The sequence below is a fragment of the Parus major genome, chromosome 3 (assembly GCF_001522545.3).
Source record: "Parus major isolate Abel chromosome 3, Parus_major1.1, whole genome shotgun sequence".
Taxonomy (NCBI): Eukaryota; Metazoa; Chordata; class Aves; order Passeriformes; family Paridae; genus Parus; species Parus major.
This window is the reverse complement of record NC_031770.1, coordinates 64,195,617-64,218,797: the sequence shown is the minus strand read 5'-3', so window position 1 is coordinate 64,218,797 and position 23,181 is coordinate 64,195,617. Positions and strand designations below refer to the sequence as shown.

General features: G+C 35.5%; 1 protein-coding gene across 8 annotated transcripts in view; it reads right to left on the bottom strand.

Moving 5' to 3' along the window:
• FAM184A (family with sequence similarity 184 member A) overlaps positions 1-23,181 on the bottom strand; it is a 73,193-nt gene that overhangs the window by 8,804 nt on the left and 41,208 nt on the right. For 4 of the 8 annotated variants that reach the window (XM_015622764.2, XM_015622766.2, XM_015622769.3 and 1 more), the window contains exons 8-15: positions 21,580-21,701; positions 21,235-21,385; positions 11,118-11,159; positions 6,829-7,041; positions 5,642-5,795; positions 5,113-5,240; positions 2,827-3,011; positions 2,188-2,334 (exon numbers count right to left, since the gene is read on the bottom strand). In XM_015622764.2, coding sequence (XP_015478250.1) covers positions 2,188-2,334; positions 2,827-3,011; positions 5,113-5,240; positions 5,642-5,795; positions 6,829-7,041; positions 11,118-11,159; positions 21,235-21,385; positions 21,580-21,701 — 1,142 coding nt within the window. The remainder of the gene's footprint in view (positions 1-2,187; positions 2,335-2,826; positions 3,012-5,112; positions 5,241-5,641; positions 5,796-6,828; positions 7,042-11,117; positions 11,160-21,234; positions 21,386-21,579; positions 21,702-23,181) is intronic. The other 4 variants (XM_015622768.2, XM_015622770.2, XM_015622767.2 and 1 more) reach the window with 3 other exon arrangements.

Sequence of the window (23,181 nt, the reverse complement as noted above, 5' to 3'; positions counted from 1 at the left end):
AAAGGAGAGAAGTGAAATAAGCCAACTGAGAAAGGAATTGTACAAATAACTGCATAAATATCTCATTTTCTTAAAGAAAAAGTTTTGAAGACATGACAGTTTCAAACTATTGTGTCTCCTTTAAACTAATAACACGCTCATGATGCTAAATATAGTTTCAAAGGAAAGTACTAAAATATGTCTCTCACATTTTCATCCCTCATGTAGATTAGTGAACCAAGTATCAGAACAGATTCAGGAAATTTAACAAACTTAAAAAGAAATCCCAATCAAATGCTGACAAAAATCTGTGAATTAAATTGAATCTAAATCAGGTCAAGCTTAATTCCACAAGAATTAAGCAAACTGTAGACACTTGCAAGTAGACATAATTTTTCACTTCAGATAAATATTTTCTCTTCAAAAGCAACTATAAGATTTTTACTTTGATTTGCAGCTGAAAAAGCAGTTAATATTAAATTATACTGATAATTTAATAACCTTCAAGTAACCTGTACATATTCTGAGATTATATAATGTATTTACATAAAACAATATGAATGAGAACAACATGATTGTTTTTACTTGCAGAGAAGGCATTTGACTCAGCAGAACAGAAATAGCTGTTTTTATTCTGGGTTAAGCTATCATACATAGATCCCCAGAGTACAGTATATAGTTACACACAGCTGTCATTTTATTTTCAGATACATCAGAGAACTGGGGTTTTTTTCTGTTTCAAATAGATTTGTAATTTAAAGACTTTAGTTGTTGTCTTGGAGTGGACAGTTGTAGAGCCTAATTAATGACACCCACTCTCAATCTTTCCAAGACAGATTGTCCATTTCACAAACATTCATGAGGCCATGCTTTAGGTGAGGCTGAACCTAAGAACAGTTACTTAAGAAACAGCTGCATAAAACTTCTCTGGGTTGGTGGTGGGTATGTGTGTGGTTTTGGGTTTTGTTTTGGTTTTTGTTTTTATAGTTTCCTCTTTGGACAGCTTCTTGTTTCAGTGTAAATAGAGAAATAACACACTGAAAGCCAGGTTAGGGCATGCTGGATGATGCTTGCTGATTTTAGGCCACTGTCTGCTTCTTCAAAGCTCTAAATTGAGCCAGAGCGAGGAGCAGAAAACCAGCTAAATTCAGAAAATTCCCTGACATTGAGAAGAAACAATTTAATGCAGAAAACATTTAGGGTAAACAGTTCCAAAACACTTCTTGTGGCTGCTCCTAAGACTGTTTCTCATCCAAGATAAATGCAGCAAACAGGAGGTAGCTAACACCTAATTTACTGAACAGCAAGGTACCACATTTATCGGGGCATAAGTGCATGCATGTGGACAATTACAAGGGGGTGAAAACTAGAATTTTATAACCATTTTATTTGAAGACAATTTCTGAGGGCTCATTATCCAGAAAAAGCTAGATGCATATTGGTTTTACTGTCCATTTGTAACATTTCTATCAAAAACTTAGAACCAATTTCTTATCTCTGCCATAAATCTTCCGTGCTGCAAATACAAATCCCTTGGTGACAACTTTGTGGCAGGAAGCCCTCAATGTTCTATGAAACTTGAGCCAGAAACTGACCAAATGGTTAACACCACAGAGACAGAGAATGAAGGATGTGGAAGACAGGAAAACACTGGTTGGTGACACACCATTACATCACTTCTGCCACTGTTAGGTAGGCTAATCCTTGGTGGCATTTTGATTCAGACAACTCTTAAGCCTTCTGTTACTGTTATGCTCATACAATCCATTTCAGACACTAATTTTCCTTATGCTACCAAACCTGAAAATGTTTCCATCACTCATGCTACAGCCTCCCTTCTTAGTAGTAGCAAATATTGTACTGTTTATAAACTTGTTGAAGAAATTCTTGTGTTCTCAAAAAAGATATACTAAAGTTTGAGAAAGGAACCATTTGAAATAATATTTTCTCTGGTTTTCTAGGAACTGCACAGATTTAATCTTTTCTACCTAAAATTTTTTGGTCTCAAACCTGTAACAGTTTACCTCACAACACTCCTCTAAAGATCATAGAATCATGTTGCCTAATGAATACAAGATTAGCCCCCATACTTTTTTGAAGTATCTGTACAACTTCATCTCTGCAGTATCTTCTGGAACTTACGAACACCACATGAGAATTCACTCAAATGCAGCTACATACAATTTTTTTTAATGCAACAAAACTTACGAAATTTGTAAAGCTGAATTAATTTCCTTGAGCAGCTCTTGGGTCTTATTAAAATCTGCCAGCATGCTTTGTTTCTCTCTGATGTGATCTGCTGTCAAGACATCCAGCTCTGTCTCATGTTTCTTGCTTAAATCTTGCTCATGCATCCTGTTTAATTTAGTTTTTGTTAAAAAAGAGTTATTCTAAAATCAGACTTTTTGTCATCATGATTTTCTGCCATGCTTCTAATGGCTTTTACATAATATCAGACAACACAGAAGGAATTACTGATTCAACAAAGCCTACTACTTACTGTTCTCCAATCTTCTAGCTTATTTCATGGAAAATGCATCTCCTTTAATGCTTTTTAAAATAAACAAACAATGAATTTAAAAAAAACCACCAAAAACCAACACTTAAGTGAACTGCTACTAAAATATGTCAAAATATGTTGCTGAAATGCCACTTAACTGCACAGCATAGTCACTAACTTCACCAGAAAAGTGCATAGGTTTACTAGAGAATGCTAAATGATATGTAACATGACTTTATTAAGAGGACAAGTTTAAAACTGCAAATGGCAATTTTTTTTTAAGTAAAACAATGAGTGAAAGTAAGTGAAATAATACAGGTGTGAATTTAGATTGGAAAAATTCATACCTGATCTGTTGGTTTGATTCACTGTGTATTCTAAGAATTTCTTTCCCTTTAAACTCTAATTCCTTTGTCAATGCACTTATATTTTCATGAAGATGCAGAATCTCTTTGTCCAGTTCAGCTATATGATGGTCTCGATGTCTCAGCTCATCTTGTAGATCTGATATTCGGCATAAAAATTCTTTTTCCTATGATATAAGTTGCAGCAGCAAAAAATATTTTAGATAGACTTGTTTCTCAGAGGTGATGCCTACAATACTTGCTTTTGGAAGACAACAGCTGAGCAGAATTTTCCATCCAATAGACAATTCTTTCAGTTTTTGATGCTGACATAAATTATAATACAAGCAAAGGGCTTTTTTATTGTGTACAAGTACAAAGAAAGAAGAAATCAGAGTTACGTAATAAATGATTTCTACTTGCATGAAAAGTTAAAACCTATGATTATCACTGCCTGTTAAAATTGGTGTAGCTCATCACATTTTCCTTTTTTCCACACATGCAAGAAATTAAAAACTGGGTATCACTAAGGTCCAGGGCCTTGGTATTTCACCTTCTCTTCCTTTCTTTTCCCTTACAACCCCATTCAATGGGAGAAAATTGCTCAATATGTATGCCCTGCACAAACAAAAACTGACTCAGAAGTCTCCTATCTTACAAATATATACAAAGGTCATAAATATTTTACAGCAGAATAGTTAAATAGCTAAAGTTCTATTTATATTGTGTCCAATAAATCAAGAAAAGTTTGTTTGTTTGGGTTTTTTTTGCATAAGAAATTCCACTGAAATTAATAACTGGTAAACTCAGCTGGAGCCCGTTCCAATGGCTTTGATAATGAGTCTCCTTGGTTTAGATACGTCTGTAATGAAAACAACTTGTTCAGAGTTTTCTACTTTCATCTATTCCACTCCTTACAGTTTCACAATAATTAATGACCATATAGTTTGCACAGAGAAAATCAGCAGATATTCCAAAGTAGTTTTGTGTATAACTGTGTTTTATGCCTTCCTACCTCTAGGAAATACAAATATATCCTAGTGCACAAATTTCACAGGGCATGTTTAAGAGCAGACAGTTAAAAGTAAAGATGTATCTCCCTGTATAAAGACTGTGCTAAAGTTACAAGAAAAAGCACAGGAAAAACTTACATCCACACATATAAATATTTCAAAAAGTAGCAAATATAATCATCCTGATAAGACCACTCCATCTCATTCAACCCTGATCAACTGATGAGCATTCTAGCACAGGAAACCTCAGTAACTGCTTTGCCCTCAGTACAACCAAAGCTCCTGTTTAGCAGATCGTTATAATGAGGCAAAAAGTACACCCTGTTGGGTTGGATCAAACACCAGCTCTTATAATTGAAACATTTTTTTCTGACATCTCATTTAGGTGTCAGGGCTTAAACAACACATGACTGAAACTATATCCTCATAAATCCTGCATGACAGCACCATGTTTTTGCCTCTGGTACTCACACTGTTAAACCAGCAAGGAATAGCTAAAAAACTTCAACTATCTCTGTTTTTGCATAAAGGCTGCATCCAACAAACCCTGTTTCCCCCGTTAATATATTTCTAAACTAACTCCTCCTCTTTGGTGCTGGAGTATCAGTAAACCAGTCTTGAAAAGCTTATTAAAAAGGCAAATAAAGAAGTAATTTTCCAGTCCTCTTATTTCCAGGAGTCTGGCTTTCAATAGAGCTTAAACTTTGAATTTTTAGCTACTATTAGAAAAACTAATTGTTTATAAAATGAAAAATGAAAGATAAAAGGTGAATTAATCAGTTTGCTACTGAAAGCACAGGTAGTTCACACTGGCTTTGGGGGTTTGGTTTTGGTGGGGGTTTTTTGTGTACTTTTTTCTTCAGTTTGAAGAAATAATTTGATTATAAGCAGCCACTTCATTTACCATATCTCTTAGGCTTCAAAGAGAAACAGCTTTTTCTGTCCTCCTGGCAGATGAGGATGAGTACAATCTTGCAAGAATGGGCACTTGCCTCCCATGGCAAGCCAAGGAGCTCCCAGATGGCTGCACAGTTCTGAGAGGAAACTACCCAGATGTGAGAGCCTTTTTAGGCTTTCAACAAGGTTTATAGAAGGCAGAAAAAGCTAGGCAAGAAAGTTGAGGAAACTGGTAGGAATGCATTAGCTGCTGGGTGCTGGATGATTTTGAAGGACTACATGTTTGTTACTTGTTCACAACAGTTCTTGCCTCCAGCAGAGGGGAAAAATTAATATCAATCATGTTATTTTACAGCCAGTTGCCAACCATGCCTCCTACCTGTCGCCTGCCAATTTCTATGCTTCTTTCAAGCTCCATTTTGGCAGCTACCAGTTCTTGTTGATGGTTGTGCCTCAGCTGGTCAATTGCTGCTGCATGTTGGTGGTTAAGCTCTGAGCGCAAGGAAGCTGGTTATCATGAACAAAGAAAAAAGTTTAATTTGGACGTGTTTACATTAATTAACGGTAACTAGTCAGCATCTAGTATTGCTGGTGACCTAAAATACACTTTACATCAGCTAAGTAACTGTCCTGTATTTTATTCTATTGCTTTCTGAAAATATCAGCTCTCCATCAGGAACTCTGGTCGCTTACTCTTTCCAAAAGAGCCTTAAGGGAGAGATATTTTGAAAGTAAAGAGTCTAGGCTTACATGTTAAAGCTCATAGTGATTTTAAGAGGAACACTTAGGTCAACACTGAATGACTCAGAGAGACACTACAGTGTTATAATATACACACATGTACATGTATATTTGCATGAGCAGAAATAATGCTTTTGGACCCATTTTCAAATTTGAAAATAGTATACCTAACATAGCTTTTCCTTCATCCTCCAGCTCAAATCGTAGAGTCTGAAGTTCCTGTTCCATCTCCAATTTAAAGCCTTCCATGGCTTGTTTATGTGTTTCTTTCAGTGCATGAAGTTCTTCTGAGTGCTTCTGTTGTAAACGTTCTTCTAACTCCTATGAAATCAAAATTGACAAAAGTTGTTCTACACCAATTTAGAGAATTTATAAAACATTTCACAATAACCAACTGGAAACAAAAAGCAGGCATTGACATACTCTAGAAAAAACACACTAGTATTACTCATATTTTCTTATCCTTCTAACATATTTTTTCTTTTCAGTGGTTAATGGTTGCCAGTATTACCTGTACACAAAACCCATTTGGCTCACAGCTGGAAAAGAGAAAAAAATCAATCCATGGATATATCTACAATAGCACGCAATGTAATTAAGGTGCAGATTCATAGATGGGCTTAGTGTGCACACATCTGGGGACTTCTTCTCCCTAAGGACACCCATGTTTACTCCCTATGGAATTGTATGAAGTATAATGTTCCTGGTAAACATGTTCTGATATTCTGGGCACATAGTGGGGAAACTGATTGCAAAGTCACACTCTGGAGCTGAACTCAAAAAACCTTAAGAAACCCCCCACCCCCAATTAAGTACCATGAATTACCAAAATTCCAATTTTAAAGCTGGTTTTGTCAAGGTTTTAAAAAAAAGTATCTTGGGTGGGACATGAAAATTATCTTGCAAGTCACAGAACATAGCTAACACAATTTTTTACATATGGAAAATACAAAATATATTTCAAAGGAGTCTATTGACAGAAAAAACATGCAAAATTAGCTATAACGGAAAATTTCTACTCAAAAAACAAAACAAAAGAATATAATATTAAGGGTAACAATCTCAATGTACCATAAAGAAATGCATGTATTGATAATAATTTTACATTACACACACACACATACACACCTATAAACATGCATATAAAGCAAGACATGAAACAATGCCAGTATTAGAAAATATTTTCAATATATCTTGTTCAGGTTTAACTGGATAACAGTACTGCTGCAATACATCAGCTGAAAAGGAAATTTAGTGGTTATACAGATACTTTCTTTACTAATTCCAACTGTATATGTAAAATGCTAAAATAGCAATATTCTCTACAGAATTTGGAATAACCAAATGAACATGCCTTTTGTTCTTGCTCTTTTGTTTCTTCCATGTTTTGAAAGGCAAGGATATGGGCTTCCTGAAGTGACTTATGCCTTTGCTGATGCTCTTCTTCTAATTCCTGGATCTCCTGAGTCAGTCTCTGTCGCTCCTGACTGAACTGGGCTTGTAGCTGTTGCAAAGAGCTCTGTGACTGGGAAAGCTGCATCTCCAGATTCTGCTTCAGTAAGGAGATCTAATCCACAACAGAACAGCAAATATTCATTAGTCATTAATACTAACATCAGCTGTAAAGAAGACATTCAGAAGAAGAAAACATTTGAAATTTTAGAGCCAGAGTGTTAGCTAAAAGACAGACAAGCAATGTCATCCATCCACTCAATTTGTTGTTAATGTTCTATGATACATAATCAGAGATATAATGACATTTTAGTGGTTTTGTAAGAGTCATCATATTGGTTAGCTCATACTGCAACACTACTTGTAACACAATATTTAATGGCCAAATCATCAAAAATTATTTAGGTTTTATATAAAAGATCAATAAAAATGACACTATCAAGGTCTGAAATTAAGACTTGATTGTTAAACTACTGTTCAGGGGAACACCTGTTCTGCAAGGATAATCTTGCACTTCGAATAGGGGAGGACAGCCTGCGACATCTACACTGATTTTTATATAATTTTGTATGCTATGGTCCTACTAGTGGTTTTCTCATTTAGAAAGAAATGGTACAACATTACAAATAAAAAGTAACACTTGATGGATTTCCCACTTTTTTTTGTTAGTTCAGTAAGACTGTGAGGGTGACTTTTATGCATGTTTCCAAGATCTAAACAATCTGAATCACAAATAACTCATTTTCTTAGAAATACCTGATTTTACAAACAATGCTTTTCATCCAGCAAGTATTATAGTATACTATATTCCTTTCTCAGACCTGTTTTCTTTTTATAATAGTATTATACTTTCTTCTTCATAGATTCTTTACAGACTGGAAGTACTAAACCTGTACTCCCTGTAAAGCTAAACATGAGAGATACCCTCCAATTCTGGAAACAAGATTTAATCAAAGGAGAATTTTGCTCCCATGACTCAGATGAAGGAAAATAAATTTGCTAAGTGACAAAGAATTTGAATCAGTAAGGATACTTTTCAAGCCTCGGAGCATTACATCATATGGAATTATAAATGTAAGTCTGATAGTGTCATTTGATTCAGCATATCTTAAAATTAATTATGTCAAATTTGTAACGACATTGCACATCAAGTTATTGAGTTAGAGAACATTTAATCCACCACTTAGCATAAAATTAATAGCAGCATACCAAGTACAACTTGTAGCATGAACATTACTGCCAAACATGTGGGTTAAGTTTCTTTTTCAGAAGGACATAGCTTAAGCAGATTTGAAAGAAAAAAGCTACAGAAACAAAAATTAGCACTAAAACAAAAGAAAACAAAAATCAAACTAATTTAAATTAAATAAGTAGAGCTCGTTGTATTTCAGATTCAACAGGTTTTTGTATCTGGGAATATACATTCCACCTTCACATACACTGTATAAATAGTATTGTAATTCAGATATCTTTGAAAGAGATTAGCTACAATTAAAGGAGTGTAGGGAAGGCCTACACTACATTCTGAAAAACCTTTTACTAAATACATTAAATATAAATTTCACATAGAAATTGTACAGTGTCAGACCAAAGTTTTGTCTGATCCCTGCTTTTGCCTCCAGAAAGGGCCAACCAGGTTTACCCTAAAAAAAGGCCAAGCATAAATGCAGGGAGCTTGACCCTGTAGTCTACCTGGAACTAGAAATCTTTCTTAAACCAGAAGAGGTGTTTTGGAGCAGATTTATATAAGAAATAATAACAACCATTATCTGAGTCCATAAAAGCTTTAAGTATTCACAATATCCTGTGCAGAGTTCCATGCAGACATGATAATTTGACATGATGATGTTCAATACTTGTAATGGAAAGGAGTCAAAAGAAGTTCCCTTTTCATTTGCTGTATTCTACTCATGTTTCTATAGCTCCCCATCATTTCCCTCCTTACTCTCTTAGCCATTCTGAACTGCTTTGGCTTAGTGAGTTGCTCCTTGTATGAAAGCTATTTCTCATCTATGATCACATTTCTCCCACTTTTACCCCTTTTCTATTATTTCTTTTTTTAAGATTAGGAAGCCAAAACAGCAAAAGTTATTTGAAATGAGAGTAAACTCTGTTCTTATGTAGGGATTTATATGGTTTTACACGTTATGTTCTCTGTTTCTCTCCCATATTCCTAAACTTTTATTTGCTTTTGAGACTTCTACTCAGCACTGAGGTGATGTTTTCATAGAATTATATATCATAGTCCCCAAACTACTTTCTAGTTGTAACAGGTCAAGGTAAGGCTTATTATTTTACAGAAAGAGTTACAATTTTTTTTCCTTGTGGATCATTTTGCATTTATCTACACTGGATTTCATCTGCCATTTTATTGTCAAGTCCCTTGGCCTTTGACAGTTATTCTATTATGAATAAGCTTTTATAAGCTGCAAAGTTTCCTACCTTACTCATTGCTCAACAACCTGTAAAAGAAAATATTTTCAGCATCAGTGTAACTCTACTGATAATCTACCTTCACGGTGGTAACAATTAACTTAATATTTAGATATAGTATATACTGTATTTTTTCTCTTCACCCCTAGAAACTCACTTCACTGAAGTGGTGAGTTTGCACCATGCACCTGCCAGCATGGCCAGCTCTGAATTTTCACATATGCATCATCTTCTTGTACTGCAATGTGCTATTGTCTTCCTTCTCCAGGAAAAAAAAAAAAAAAAAAAGAAGCTATTTTACCTAAACTTTTCCTTTGATCTACTCACATCCCCATCTACTCTAATTCATCCCACGTTCACTACTGGGACCTTCTTTCCTTCACACCTTTCTGTAACCTCATACCTACCTGGTCCTTCTCTTCATCCATAAGCCCATTCTTACTTGTCCCTTTGACCATGTTTCTGCCAGGTTTCTCATCATTGTCCTGTCCTGTTCACCCTGGCCACCAGGAGGTACAATTTTAAGGGAAGTCCTGCCCAGTTCTGCAGAACCTCAGGTAATTTAATGATCACACTCTAACAAGTCTTTCATGTTAACAGTCAAATGGAGTCAACCATGGTAACTTAGGCAAATTTTTATTAAAATAACATAAAAAAACGTATTTTGGGCTTGAAGTTGTATCTATCTCTCACTTAAGTTCCTGCTCCAAATTCTGATAATTCTCCAATTACCGGTATATAATTTAAAAATATGTTGAGCATGGGCAAGGGCGAAACAATTTTGTTTTCATTTCTGTCTTGGAAATGCAGAAAACATTTTAATTGAGATGAACAAGAGAAGTCTGACATCTGGGCAGGAAGCCATCTTCGAACAGATCAAGTATAAGCAAGAGCAGTTCATCCTTCAACCAGATTAAAGTGACTGCAAAACCACAGCCTGAAATGAGTCAATGTCTGGAGATGTCTATTTGCATCAATAGACTATACAGAAAATAAAGGACAATGAGGATTAAATGATTCTAGCAAGCAAGTCAGATTAATCTAGCCTTCTAATAATTTGTTTTGAGGTTGAAAAGCACAAAAAAAGTTTTAAATAACAGTCTTTTTAGAAGAGCATGTAATTTTAAATACTATTTTGATTATTCAGTGCATAGACTGATATCCTTAAGAGCACGTTTTGAGAGTGTAAGTGCCCCTTTTTGTATGTCTTATGACTAGTCTTTCTGTACACCTCTGTACTGAGGATTCAAAAAAAAAAAGAGCTCTAAACACTATTCTCTGAACTTCCAATACTTTTGTCCCAGCACATTAAAAGCATCAGAGAATTAAAAAAATAAAAAAAAAAAAAAAAAATTAAAAAAAAATTGAAAGAATAGTTTGGCTACAATTATGACTTACACTGCAAAACTGCAAATTATAATAGAGCATCAATCCCATGCTTTGTAGAAAGCTCTGCAACACACGTCTGCACTGCCCACAAGCTTGCTTGCGTTAACAATGACTTAAAAACGCTGCTGATGTTATGACCACGTACAGTGTTCGATGCCAGTGATACGCACACAGTCACACACAGATGAGGGGATGCACTACACGAGCTTTTGATAGCAGCACATGTTCTCATATTATTATCACATATATTCCCAAATATTATCATGTCTCCCATTTCATGGGCTTAAGCTGTAAAGCAGTACTGCAGGATATGCAGGTTGATTAGTGCAAGCATGCCCTGTTCACAAGCTGTAAGTGCAAATCACTTACATTGCTGATAGATTTATGCAAAGCTTCACCGAGACAGTGCCGCTATGAAGGAAAGATCAACAGGAATAAAGGGAAACATTCAGAAATCAACTAATTAAAAGAAAAAGGGATAAGGAAGGGTAAACACAGAACATTAATTATAATTTGATCAGAGAAAAATAAGTTGAAAGCCATCTGGAAAAAATGAGTATGTTGCTTTGACTCAGTCAGTAAGCTGCTGAACACAGAACAGAATGATGTGGTTTACCATGTAATGTTTCCAACATACAGTATAGCATTATCTCTTTAACATGATGTTACTACATAGACATATTACACAGCTGAACACTTTCGAATTTATCCACTTATTTTCTCCTTTATGGCAAAACAATTTTGGGAAGAAATCATTAAGTACATGAACAGACACTATATAAGGGCACAATCAACAATCAGCTGTGCCTCTGTATCACAAGCACATCAAATATGTCATATTAAAGATCAAATTTCACTGCTAAAGGGCAGGAAATTAGTTTAATTGTTAATGAAGACATTTGTATTAAAATACTTCTTTTAACTTTCTTAAAATTCAGAACCAAATGGGTACATAGAAGACAATTCCTGAAAGTCTCCAGCAATAAAATGACTTAATGTACCACTTATATGAGCGGTGATTCCTAATGAAAAGTAAAAAATCCCAACATATTTCCAAGCAAATGCTCTATGACATATTATTGATCATATAAATAATGTACAAAATTCATATGTATATAAAAATGCCTGTGTGTTTACATATATATCTGAATCATGTAGATAAGCACACACACATGCACAGAACAGAGTCATCAGAAATTAAGCGAGAGCAATTTCAAATCCAACATGACCACTTTCCCCTTTTGTCACAGGTCAGTCAAGAAGATGGCTTTCTCCAGGATACAGCAGGTATTCTGACATCAGCCTGAAAGTCTATAGGTGAGAACTATTAGATAACACTTTGCCAAAATACAAAAATAAATTGTTATTCAGTCTCAAGCATCTAAAAAAAGGCACAACATAAAAATACATTATTGTGAAATATCCAAAATGAGCTTATTAAAATTGTAAGAGAGTTATATGCATTAATTTTCTATGCAAGAGTGGAACACTAGGAGGCATCATACTCCAGCAGACAAGGCTAAGACCAGCATCTGACAGCTCTGATTCCAACACCAGACTTAGACACTGCCAGTCTGAACAAATCCACCCAATTTTTCTGTGCTTCCTTTCCCATCTGTTTGGTTTCTTTAGGGGGGAAGCTGTTATGAACAGGAATGATCTCCTGCTAAATAAATGTTCGCTTTCTAAAATATTTGATACTTTATATTGGTGGATGTATCTATACATTGTGGTACAATTAAGAAATACTTAGATTTTACACCTGAAGCAGAAAAATTCTTATTGTACTATACTGAAAAGATATTCCAAGTAAAAATAGAATTATATAGGCTAGTCAATTGGAATGGGGGCTCATTCCAGAAAACGTGTAGCAGTTTAATCAGATACAGCTCCATATTCAAAAGTATGCAGAACACATTCAGAATGCAGAACTTCAAAATAACATAAGCTTAAGTGTTATTAAGAAATTTCATAAAAATTCCAGACATCCTTATGAGTACTTCCACAGCAAGGTCCATCCATGTTCAGGAGAAAAAAAAAAAGTTAAGAACCAAAAATGCAGGCATAATTATTACTGTCTGTGGGCTTATGATGGGGAAAATGATGATTAAAAAGCAAGGAAGAAGGTGGGTTTAATTATCACTCTGTTTCTACAAGTTGGAATTCAAGATTTCATTTGTGATGCTACTGTGTTATAAGAAAACTTTGCTCAATTCACTTTGAAATCTATGGGGTGTACATGTGAATTAATTTACTTCTCGAAAGTACAGAAACTTCTGAAAGCACCTCTCTCTCTACTTGGTATATATATGTATTAGCTAATCTGACTTCACTTGATTTTGCTGTCTCATTTTGCAGTGGAAGCATTATCTTCTCCACCCTCAGCATATGCAAAGCTAAGCCTCAGATGCAAAGAGAGCTTCATCATGACCCAGAGGAACAGCAGAGAGGCAGCAGAGGATAGAATCTGCATCTTTATATGCAACATTTTTATAATCCACTGATCATTGCAGGCTACTCAGCAGGACTGAAAGACTTTGCAAGCAATATGTGGAACAAGACTGGAATTCCCAGCTCTCTTTCAACATCTGTCCTAGAAGAGCTGAGTTTTTCAGTTTAGTTGGGCAAAGTAAACTTTACTGTGTTGCAGTAAAGAACAGATTTAGTGATTTGAAACTATTCAAGCTTTGCGTTTGCTTATTGTAATGAAGTGCTGTTTGTGTTCCCATCACAGCTGTCACAGGGGCCATTCTTGGTGATGAAATGGTGTCATTTCCCTCAAGAAGGACATTTACTGCACCAGTGACATTTTCACATTTTCATTCAGTTACCTTGTTTCCTGCAGGACATTAACTTATTGAATGCATAGAAGTTCCCCTGCTTTATGATTTCTCTGAAATAAAAATTACTTTCAAACAGATTAGAGAGGCTTGACACTTAATTTCAGCATCAGCCTTCACATCCCCCAAAGATCAGTTATATAACACTTTCCCATCACTGACATTTCAATGTCACGTTGTGTCACAATCTGACTTGGCTATATGGTTAACTGAATTTTAAAAACACTGCTGGCAAACAGAAATTATTGTGTAAAACCTAAGACCCTAGCTGGGAAAGCTCCTACTTTATCTATTTCATCAAAGCAGACCTAGATTGCTACACAGTCTTTGCTTCATTTTCAGAATGACCTCCCAGAGATGCTGCTTACCTTTCTGAAGAACAAATCCTATGTGCACCCACCAGACATTAGTAAAGGAAATGAGTTTCTGAAGTGCCTAGCACAGAAGCCAGGGGACCTTTGGCATAAGCCCATTTTATCCATCTAATAATGGCAACAACAACCCTAAAACTCTCCCTCGAGATAGGTCTTTGAAGAGAAGGACTGATTTGTCAGCATATGTAGAGTCTCTGGCTGCGCAATGCTTACGCAGCAGATGACTCCGCAGAGATTTGGAAAGCAGCTGTTTGCTACTACAACGTTTTGTACTTGGCTCGAGGCTTGTAACATGCTAGGAACTGGAGAGCTACATCAAAGTTTGCCCTCTCTGACTAGTAAGAAAAAGCAGCATTTAGAGCCCTTTCCCTATCTCAAAACTCAACTGCTTCCTGATGAGAAAAATGAAGTACATATAAGGCATTCTGAAATCTTTAATAATCTCTGGGATCTAACTGATTCTGATTTCCTCTTGGTTTCGGAGCAACCCCAAAGGGAAGGTGGTATCTCCAGGATGCCAGAGGGTGGGAAACTTTTTCTGTTGCTTTAAAAAGATGGAGTTTTTATCTTTTCCAGTTTAGGAATCTGTCAAATTTCATAGAATGACAAGGGTTTCCCTAGGTATTCTGCAGATTCCTATCTGTTTGGATTTTAGAATACACTCTTTTAATCCAACAAACTGCAGGTTCAACAGTCAGGGAAAAAACAAGTGCATTTGAATGTCCTGATAATTTTTAAAGGTTTTGGAAAGTGTATACAGCTTCATTCATTTATTTGTCATAATGCTATCACGACTTTAGAGATCATATACACACCTTGACTAATTTTTCCTGGGGCACAGAAATATCACTGGCCTTAATCTAGAATTTTAATCAACTGCTGAATCTCAAACAAATTTAGCTCTCCCTAATAAGTTCTCATTCCTTCCAGGGTCTGCTGATTTCATTGGTTTTCAACCAAAAGCAAAAGTTCCTTGAGGAAGTACAGAGCAAAAAGGCCAAGGGAGGTGTTTTACAACTAGATACTTGCCAGAGTCTTTATCTTACATTTAATGGAAAAACATTTATAAATATAGGATTAAAATTTTTGGGGGGGGATGGTATTACTGCTACATTTAGCTTCGATTTCTATTTACCAGTTTTGGAAGTTTAAACTTCCGAATCTCAAATTAAACTTTTTACTCATGTACAATACTAAGAATTTCATGTTCTTTTCATCCACTGACAAAAAGAATTAAAAGCCTTTCCACCTCCTCCAGATTTGCTGCCACTCAAAACTCATGACATTAAATTTCAATTAGAAGTTTAGGATCAAGTAGACAGGTTTCTTTGGATATGAAAAAATCAACTCCAAACACTAGCCTGAATATATTTTTTTTAATTAAACAAAACACCATGGGAGAAAAAAAATTAAAAAGGAATTAAGAGAGATAAAAAAGTCCAGTTAGACATTTATTATAAAACACAGAACAAACTCACACTTGTTAGTATTCCTACTGTGTACTGCTGAAAATATTTTGAAAACACTACTTTTTTCTGTTGCTTTTATTTGCCTGTTTTGCTGAGTAGCTCTTAATTGTAAATGGTCTTTAATGAATTTCTTCCGTTATATTCAGAATCTTTTAAACAAAGAGTAAAACAATGATGAAGGGGCAGTCTGGGCTGAATGGGATCACCAAAACCAAAGGCTTATAACAAACAGCTGAACATTAGGCATTTGTTTTCATGTCCAGGCTTCAAACAACACTACAATCAATGACCAATGTGGACAGAACAAACTCACCAAGTCATCATCAGAATCACATCTCTGCAGAGAATAGGGAGGCCAGGACAAGAGGGATTCTTTATTGAGAAGCAGAAAGTCATGAACCCAGGGGAAGCACCCTCAGTAGTGGACCCTCTGAGGGCTGCAGTGAGTCTGCACTATGTGATTACCCACATGTCATGTGAAACAGTTTCTGACCTGTTTAAAGCATATGTTTCCCACTTGGAATACAGGAGCACCAATTTTTCTAAAGCAGTGGTAAGTGGCAGACACACACAGACAATGAATATAGGAAGAAACTCCCAAATCTCCCCTAATTCTCTACATGAGTTACAGCACAGTCCCATTAAGACCACAGTTTTGAGAACTGTATTACCCTGTCAAAGTTTTCAACAGTCAGAGAAAGCATGCTCCTTTGGAAAAACAAGTATCTACAGATTGAAGAAGAGCCATAAAACATTACTCTGAACTGCATTTCAGGGTGCTCTCTGCTCTCTTCTCCCTCCTTGCTATGATTTTTCTTTTTATTCTTTTGACTTTCCACATTTTAGACTTCTAAGTGCTTTTTAAACCTTGCCTAACATCTCTTACCATCCACTAGATGTCATGGTAGCCTTACTAGTATTATTGAATAGAAGTATTGCCAAACCAAATTAGGAGGGAGTTTTTTGAAGTTTACCTCCACTCTGTTTCTGACAGACAAGCCTTTAGACAGTGTGTTCAGGACCATATCAAGTGACAGGGAGCTGAGTAAAATGATTCTGCGCTGAAAGTTTATCTCCCTTCTTTCTGGAAACTGATACATGGTATGTGCAGGTTGTTTCTTGCAGAAATTTCCAGCATCCCTTTGACAGCAAATCTAATGCAAGGATTGTGGAACAGGCCAGTAATCCTTGTGCTGGGTGAAGAAAGTAGTGTTTCCAGATTTTGTTAATGTGGATGCACATCAGCTCTGCAATAAGCTCCTCCACACGGGCAAGTAAAGATGGAGCAGCAACTGCTTTTGGATGTTGCCTGATCAAAAGCCATTTATAGATGTGCACAGGAGCTCAGGGGCTTTTCTCAGCACCCCATCAACAGCAGAATACCCAAAATTTTTAGACCAGTGTGTTAAGACTGAGTTTGTAATTTCCTGAAAACTACAATTTGAATAATAACTGCATCAGAAGGAAATACTTACATTTTGATACAAGTCAAAGTTTCTCCTATTTACTTTTACAGTTTAAAAAGGAGCACACCATCACAGAAACAAACTCTGAAGAGGAAATCTCAACATATTTTCTAAAAAGGAGTCTTTGCAGTAGGAAAAACAAACAACAGCTACCAAAATATATGTAGTATATTTTTGTCTATTCTTGCTGTACTACTTCTGGTATTTCTATTAATAGAAGACATATCTTTGATGTGAAAAGGTGACAAAGTTAAGAAAGAAGAATGTCACACATGCTTGGCTGTGTATGAAGCTACTTAAGAATGGGAGAGCTACATATGGGAAAAAAATAATGATAACAACATTTACTTCACTGAAATATGTTACTGAACAGTAAGGAAGATGGGAGAACCAATGCTTGCTCAAATATAGAAAATCCCAGCCACAATGAGAACCCTTGACTCAGTTTACTGATAAAAAGTATCACAAGAAGAAACAGATAAGAAGACTACAAATCTAAACCTGTATGTTCCAGGCCCAAAACTGAAGGTTGCACAAGACAGACAGGCAAAATAGAGAACTTGCTCACGCTTTCAAAAAAACAAGAAAATTCCAGCTATTTTGGTCATGGCTGAAGCTGAAGCAGTAAAATGTTTTTAAGAAAAGTGTTAAAACCCCATTATAGAGCTAAGAGGAATGGAAAGGAGCTAGCATATCTGAATTCACTGCATATTTCATTATGAAACTCTTGAATGGATTGATGTAGAAGTACTTGGTGCAATTTATGGGGGAAAAAAAGCACTTTAGTTTTTGTCTTCTAGAATAACTTCTCACATCAGTGATAAAAACTACACATTTGCTCTCTAGACAATGATTTAGTTAAATTACCAATCACATTTAAGTGTTGATGATGCTTTGCAACTAGCAAGAATGTGTTTAAGCACTTTATCAGCTGAGTAGCATTTTATCTCAAGAAAATTATTTTATTCATAACAAAGCTATACTATTAGAATAACAATAACCCTATGTGCATTCTGTGAGGGACCACTTAGCATTACCGGTATGAAAGCAAAACTATTACCTAGCTTTATGCAAGAACTAGATTCTACCCATCAAACATGCAACAAATAGAAGTGGCAGAAATTTGTAGATCAGAAGAAAATAATTTTAAAAACTCAAATCAGCTTAGTGTACTTTATGGGCATAATTTATTTGATTGAAACTGTTTGGTTTGGGCGCTTTTTTTAATTAAAATTTATATCTGTGTCTATTCATTCAGTTTTTCAGCACCAGTCAGCACCATTCCCAAGTGGGCATACTCTATGCTGTATTTTTCTACAGTGTAGGTAGCTATATTTAAACCTGTTTTCTCAGCCCTTCAGCCGTGTATGATTACATAACCATTCCTATACTTCAAGTTAGGCGACACACTTCTTTGTAGCTTGTTTTTAAACCAAATCAGAGATGCATCAATACACATTAGAAAACTGCACCTCCATTGATGAGCATTTAATTTCTGAATTCAACTTTATGAACAGAAATTATACAACTAAGTGGCAAACCTCTAGACACTTTCTCAACATAAAGAACACACATTGGCCACATTTGTTGTCAAATCAGGATTTACAAAAAATTTTGCAGTGACCCTGGGCTTGTATTGTTTTGCTAAATCATTGTATAATACTACTGGTATAGAGCAGACTTCTGTTTCAGGTGTAACAATCTGAACTGCAGAAAGAGAAACTGTATTTCTTCTCTTCCTAATTTTATACAGGTTTCATGCCTTTCAAATAGGATTTAAATACATCTTCCTACAAATTAAAACCAGGGTGTAACAAATACACTATTTCACAGGCAGCTCCAGTTCAAGGCAGAATTTCTAAGGCATTAGAATTTCAGTAGCTCATTTCAGCACCTTATCAGGTCTGGAGATGGAGACAGAGGAGCATCCTTCCAGAGTTTGTGGGTGACACCAAGCTGGGAAGAATAAAAGGTGGAGGGCAACACAGTGGAATGGACACCATACACTGAAAGACTGGGCTGCCATCCAGAGGGACCTATCTATGTTATAAGTATGGGCTGGCAGGAACCACACAAAATTTGGCAAAGACAATTGCAAATTCCTTGACACAGGAAGGAACAAACCCATACACTGGTCCACACTGGGTCACAGATCTGCTCTGCACAACCTCATTGACGGTAGGCTAAACATGAACCAGCAGTGTGGAGTGGCAGCACTGGGTGCCAGCAGCACATTGGGCTGTAGCAGCAACCAGTGGTTTGAGGGAAGGGATCAGTGCCTTTGACTTAGCACTTAAGGCACATCACCTGGAAGCATATTCTGTCTCCTCCTCCAGCTCATTCAGCTTTGGTACAAAACACATGTTGATAAACTTGATCATATTCAGTGGAAAGCTACCACCAAGAAGGCTGGGACTGGAACACTGAGGTAACTCTGTTTGCTCAGGCTAAAGAAGAAATACCTCTCCAGCACCTGTGAGGTGGTTACAGAGAAAGTGGACCCAGTCTTGTTACAATGGTATACAGCAGAACAATGAGAGGCTACACTCCAACTGAAACAGAGAAGGTTCTGACTAAATATAAAGCTCACTATGAGGATAATTAAGCAATAAATGAGATTATTCAGAGACACTGTAGAATCTTCATCCTTAGAGGTTATTCAAGAGCTGACTGGACAGAGCCCTAAGCAACCTGGTTCAAATTCAGTGCTGACTGATTTGAGCAGCCTCCTGAGGCCTCTTCCAACCTAAGCAAGTCTGTGATTCTGTAATCCAGGTCACTAGAACTCTCAGAGACTACTTTTTGTGTGCTCCAGTCAGGAGGAACTTACTACAGCTCCATTTTTCCAAGAGTTAAGTTACTCATCTTTTACACTATGGTCTGGAATTTCCTCTCATCCAGCTGTAGTGGATAAAATACAGATCCTTACAGAGGGAAAGCTTAATTCCCTATTACCAACACTTAACTTTTCAATCTTTATTAAATACCTATCCAATTCAAACAGTGATATGGAAAAGTCACAGCTGGATTGAAAAAAAAAATAGTCTTCACATGCTATTAATCTCTTTGCATACAGTTCTGATACAGTAAAAGATATGAAGAAAAAAGAAAAATACAACCATTTTGCATATGGAGACCTTTTCCTATTCTCTAGTAAATTCTCCTTACTACAGTTAGCTTTCCGATTCCAAAATTTCTTGCACAGACAGAAAAAAAATGTCAATTTGCAACACAGTAATTTTCCATTCTGAAACTGTTGATTAGATTTCACATGGTATTCTTGAAAGGCAGAGATAAAAGTATGTTAAAACTATATAAAGTTTAATATATCCCTTTCAAGACAAAATGCTATTTATAGGTAGAAGTAAAAAAAGCAAATGAAACTTGGGTAATGTGAAATTTAAAATCAAATTAGTCCAATTCTTATTATGTTCATGTTATAAAAAGTAACAGACCAAGAACTTTGAAAACCTCCAGCTTTTATGAGCCTAAACCACAAGACTTCACAAGTTTAAATTCCCCTGTCAGCAAAATATATTGTGACGTGCTCCTGTGAGAGGCTGAATAATCAAATGCGTGCTCAGTTATTAGATTTCACAAATTAGCCAGCAAATTAAAAGCTATCCCACAATAACACCCTGGAATCATAGTCATTTAACAAGTTCCAGAATCTGTTACTCTTACTTTAAAGCGTGTTTGCTCATTATCAGCTATTTCTTCAAACTGGAGCCATTAAAACCAGTTCTACTGCATTTATGGTTTGGAAAAAGTACAAAGCAAGTATTTTCTTTAAATTAACTAACATAATTGAGATTATAAATACGAGTTACCATCAAAAAACCTCAGTATTTACACGAAAGTATCCCAAAATAATGTCCAAAATCACTTAAGACATAGCTGTGATAAATGTGTCATAGCAATTGAGAGACATTTTGACTTCCCAGAGACTTGTACAGTGCTATTCTTGGACACATAGGGGATTATTATTTTTGTAAAGATAGGGGATACCTCTAAGTCCAAACAATTAGCTTTGGTAGATATTTAACAGCACAACAGGTGAGCAGACAAAATCAAAACAATCTTGTAGCAAAGAAGTGAGACTGTCAACACCCTCTCCCTCCTCCCCTCAAAACTGTAAAAAGAACACCATTCATATAATTAAAGTCATATCCACATATTATTTAAAATATTTGATCATGATTAGTTTAAAAAGCCCTATGCTAACAAATTTAATTTCAAAACCAGATGTCACAATCAATTTAATTTACTTAGTTGGTAATAAGCTACCAACAATTAAATTGTAATGGCTTTCCAATTCTAAAAGACACCATAGTTACCTGGTCTAAAAGATCTTCAACCTTTTTTTGCCATCCATCCCTTGCTGCATTTTTTTCACGTTCTTTCAGCTGCAACAGCTGAGTCATGGCTGCCTTCTTGTCCTCTTCATGCTGCAGCCTCAGCTCTTCACGAAGCTTATTACATTCCTGTCTAAAAACAAAGGTCAAATAACTAAAATGCAGTGGGACCTTGTGTAAGAAGTAGGAAAGAATCATGATCTCAGTAATAATTGGAAAATCTAAAATAACCAAAACCCTTGCTTTGCATTTCATTTGATAGTACATTTGCATATAATATATAGTTAATTTCTTATTAAAGAATAAAAGAAAAATAATAATACTTGCCGAAGATTTTCTGTCCATTTTATTTCCAAGTCACGTGCCATTCTGTCAACTTTGAACTTTTCCTCCTCTCTCATGGCAGCAATCATTGCCTCGTGCTGTTGTCTCTCCTGATCTAGCTCTCCCTGCAAATACAAACTTTACAATAGAGACTGATCAGCAGCAAAAGTGTATTTCAAACATTAAATGAGTTATTGTATTTATAATCAAAGAGTATTTATAATAAAAATGTATTTTTGATTGTATTTATAATAAATATTATATTTATTTGAGTGTATTTATAATAAAAATATCAATTATAATTGGCTCATAAATTTGAACTACAACTTCTTCAGTGTGAAATTCCTAGTTATGCACAATTAATGCTTACACATCTCCTGATATTTCTTACTTGTGAAACAGAAGCATGTACTCCTACAAAAAGCAATCTTCCAATAAGTCATTCTGCAATCTTTCCCAATACCATTACGTTGAATCATGAAATAATTTGTGTTGTAAAGAACCTCAAAAGGTCAACAAGTCCCATACACTGAAGTACTCACTTCAGAATTAGAGCAGGTGGCTTAGGTATTTTGTCAAGAATGCTTTGAATTTTATTTTTTAAATTTTTCTAAGCATAAAATATCCAGTATTTGAATTTCAAAGCCCGAGCTACATGTGTGTGATACAAAGATCAAAGTTAATTTCTATTTCTTGATGGAATAAGCCTGCTAGAAACAAGGTTCCACAGTCTGAACACAGAGAGCACCACCTTTAAAATTCCCATCAATTTCTGCTGACGTTTTACCATACAAGAACAGTATTAGGTATCACCTAGAAATCCTACTTACATGAATGTTGTTCAGCAGTGCTTGCTTTGTTCACAAGAAGCAAACATAACCCCCCAAAACATTTTAAAATGAAACCTTTCCTGCAGCATTTTGATAATTTTTAAAATCTGATAAGATACTTGTTATTGCCAGTAACCTAATATATATGAATATTTAAATGTTTTAATAGGTGAAGAGAGCAATAGTAGTTCATAGGAACATTTAGCGACATTATAAAAAATAGAGCGGAAATTATAAACTACAATATTGTTCAACTCCAATGACTGTAGCTGAAAGAAATAAAAAAATATATCAAAAACCTGTTTCAGGCTGGTTTTTTAAAAAAATATGAAAACACGTTCAGTGAAAAAAAAATTATCATATTTGCCGCTCTACATCAAATACTTTTGTGATCTTGTAAATGTACATTCTTTACTGAGGAACCAAAAAGGAAATGTTTACCCACTATTGCAGTCAATAAGCTATTGACAGACTGACTGTTCTATTTCCATCTAAGCCAATTAAAATGACAATGTATTAGCGCCTAGGCAAATTAATTGCTTAATGGTATAAAGTGGTCACATTATCTAGGTGACAGTCTGCTATCTTTAAAGATATCCTAGTATATATCTAAAAATTATTCTCAAGCCTTTACTGAAATTCTAAATTCAAGCCTGAAATGAAAACTGTGTCCACTATCCAAGGAAAACACGGCATATATGTATTCAAAAAAATCATCAAAAGAATTTCCAGAGCTAGTAAGCTCTGGACCTTGTTTTGCATCATGACATGAACT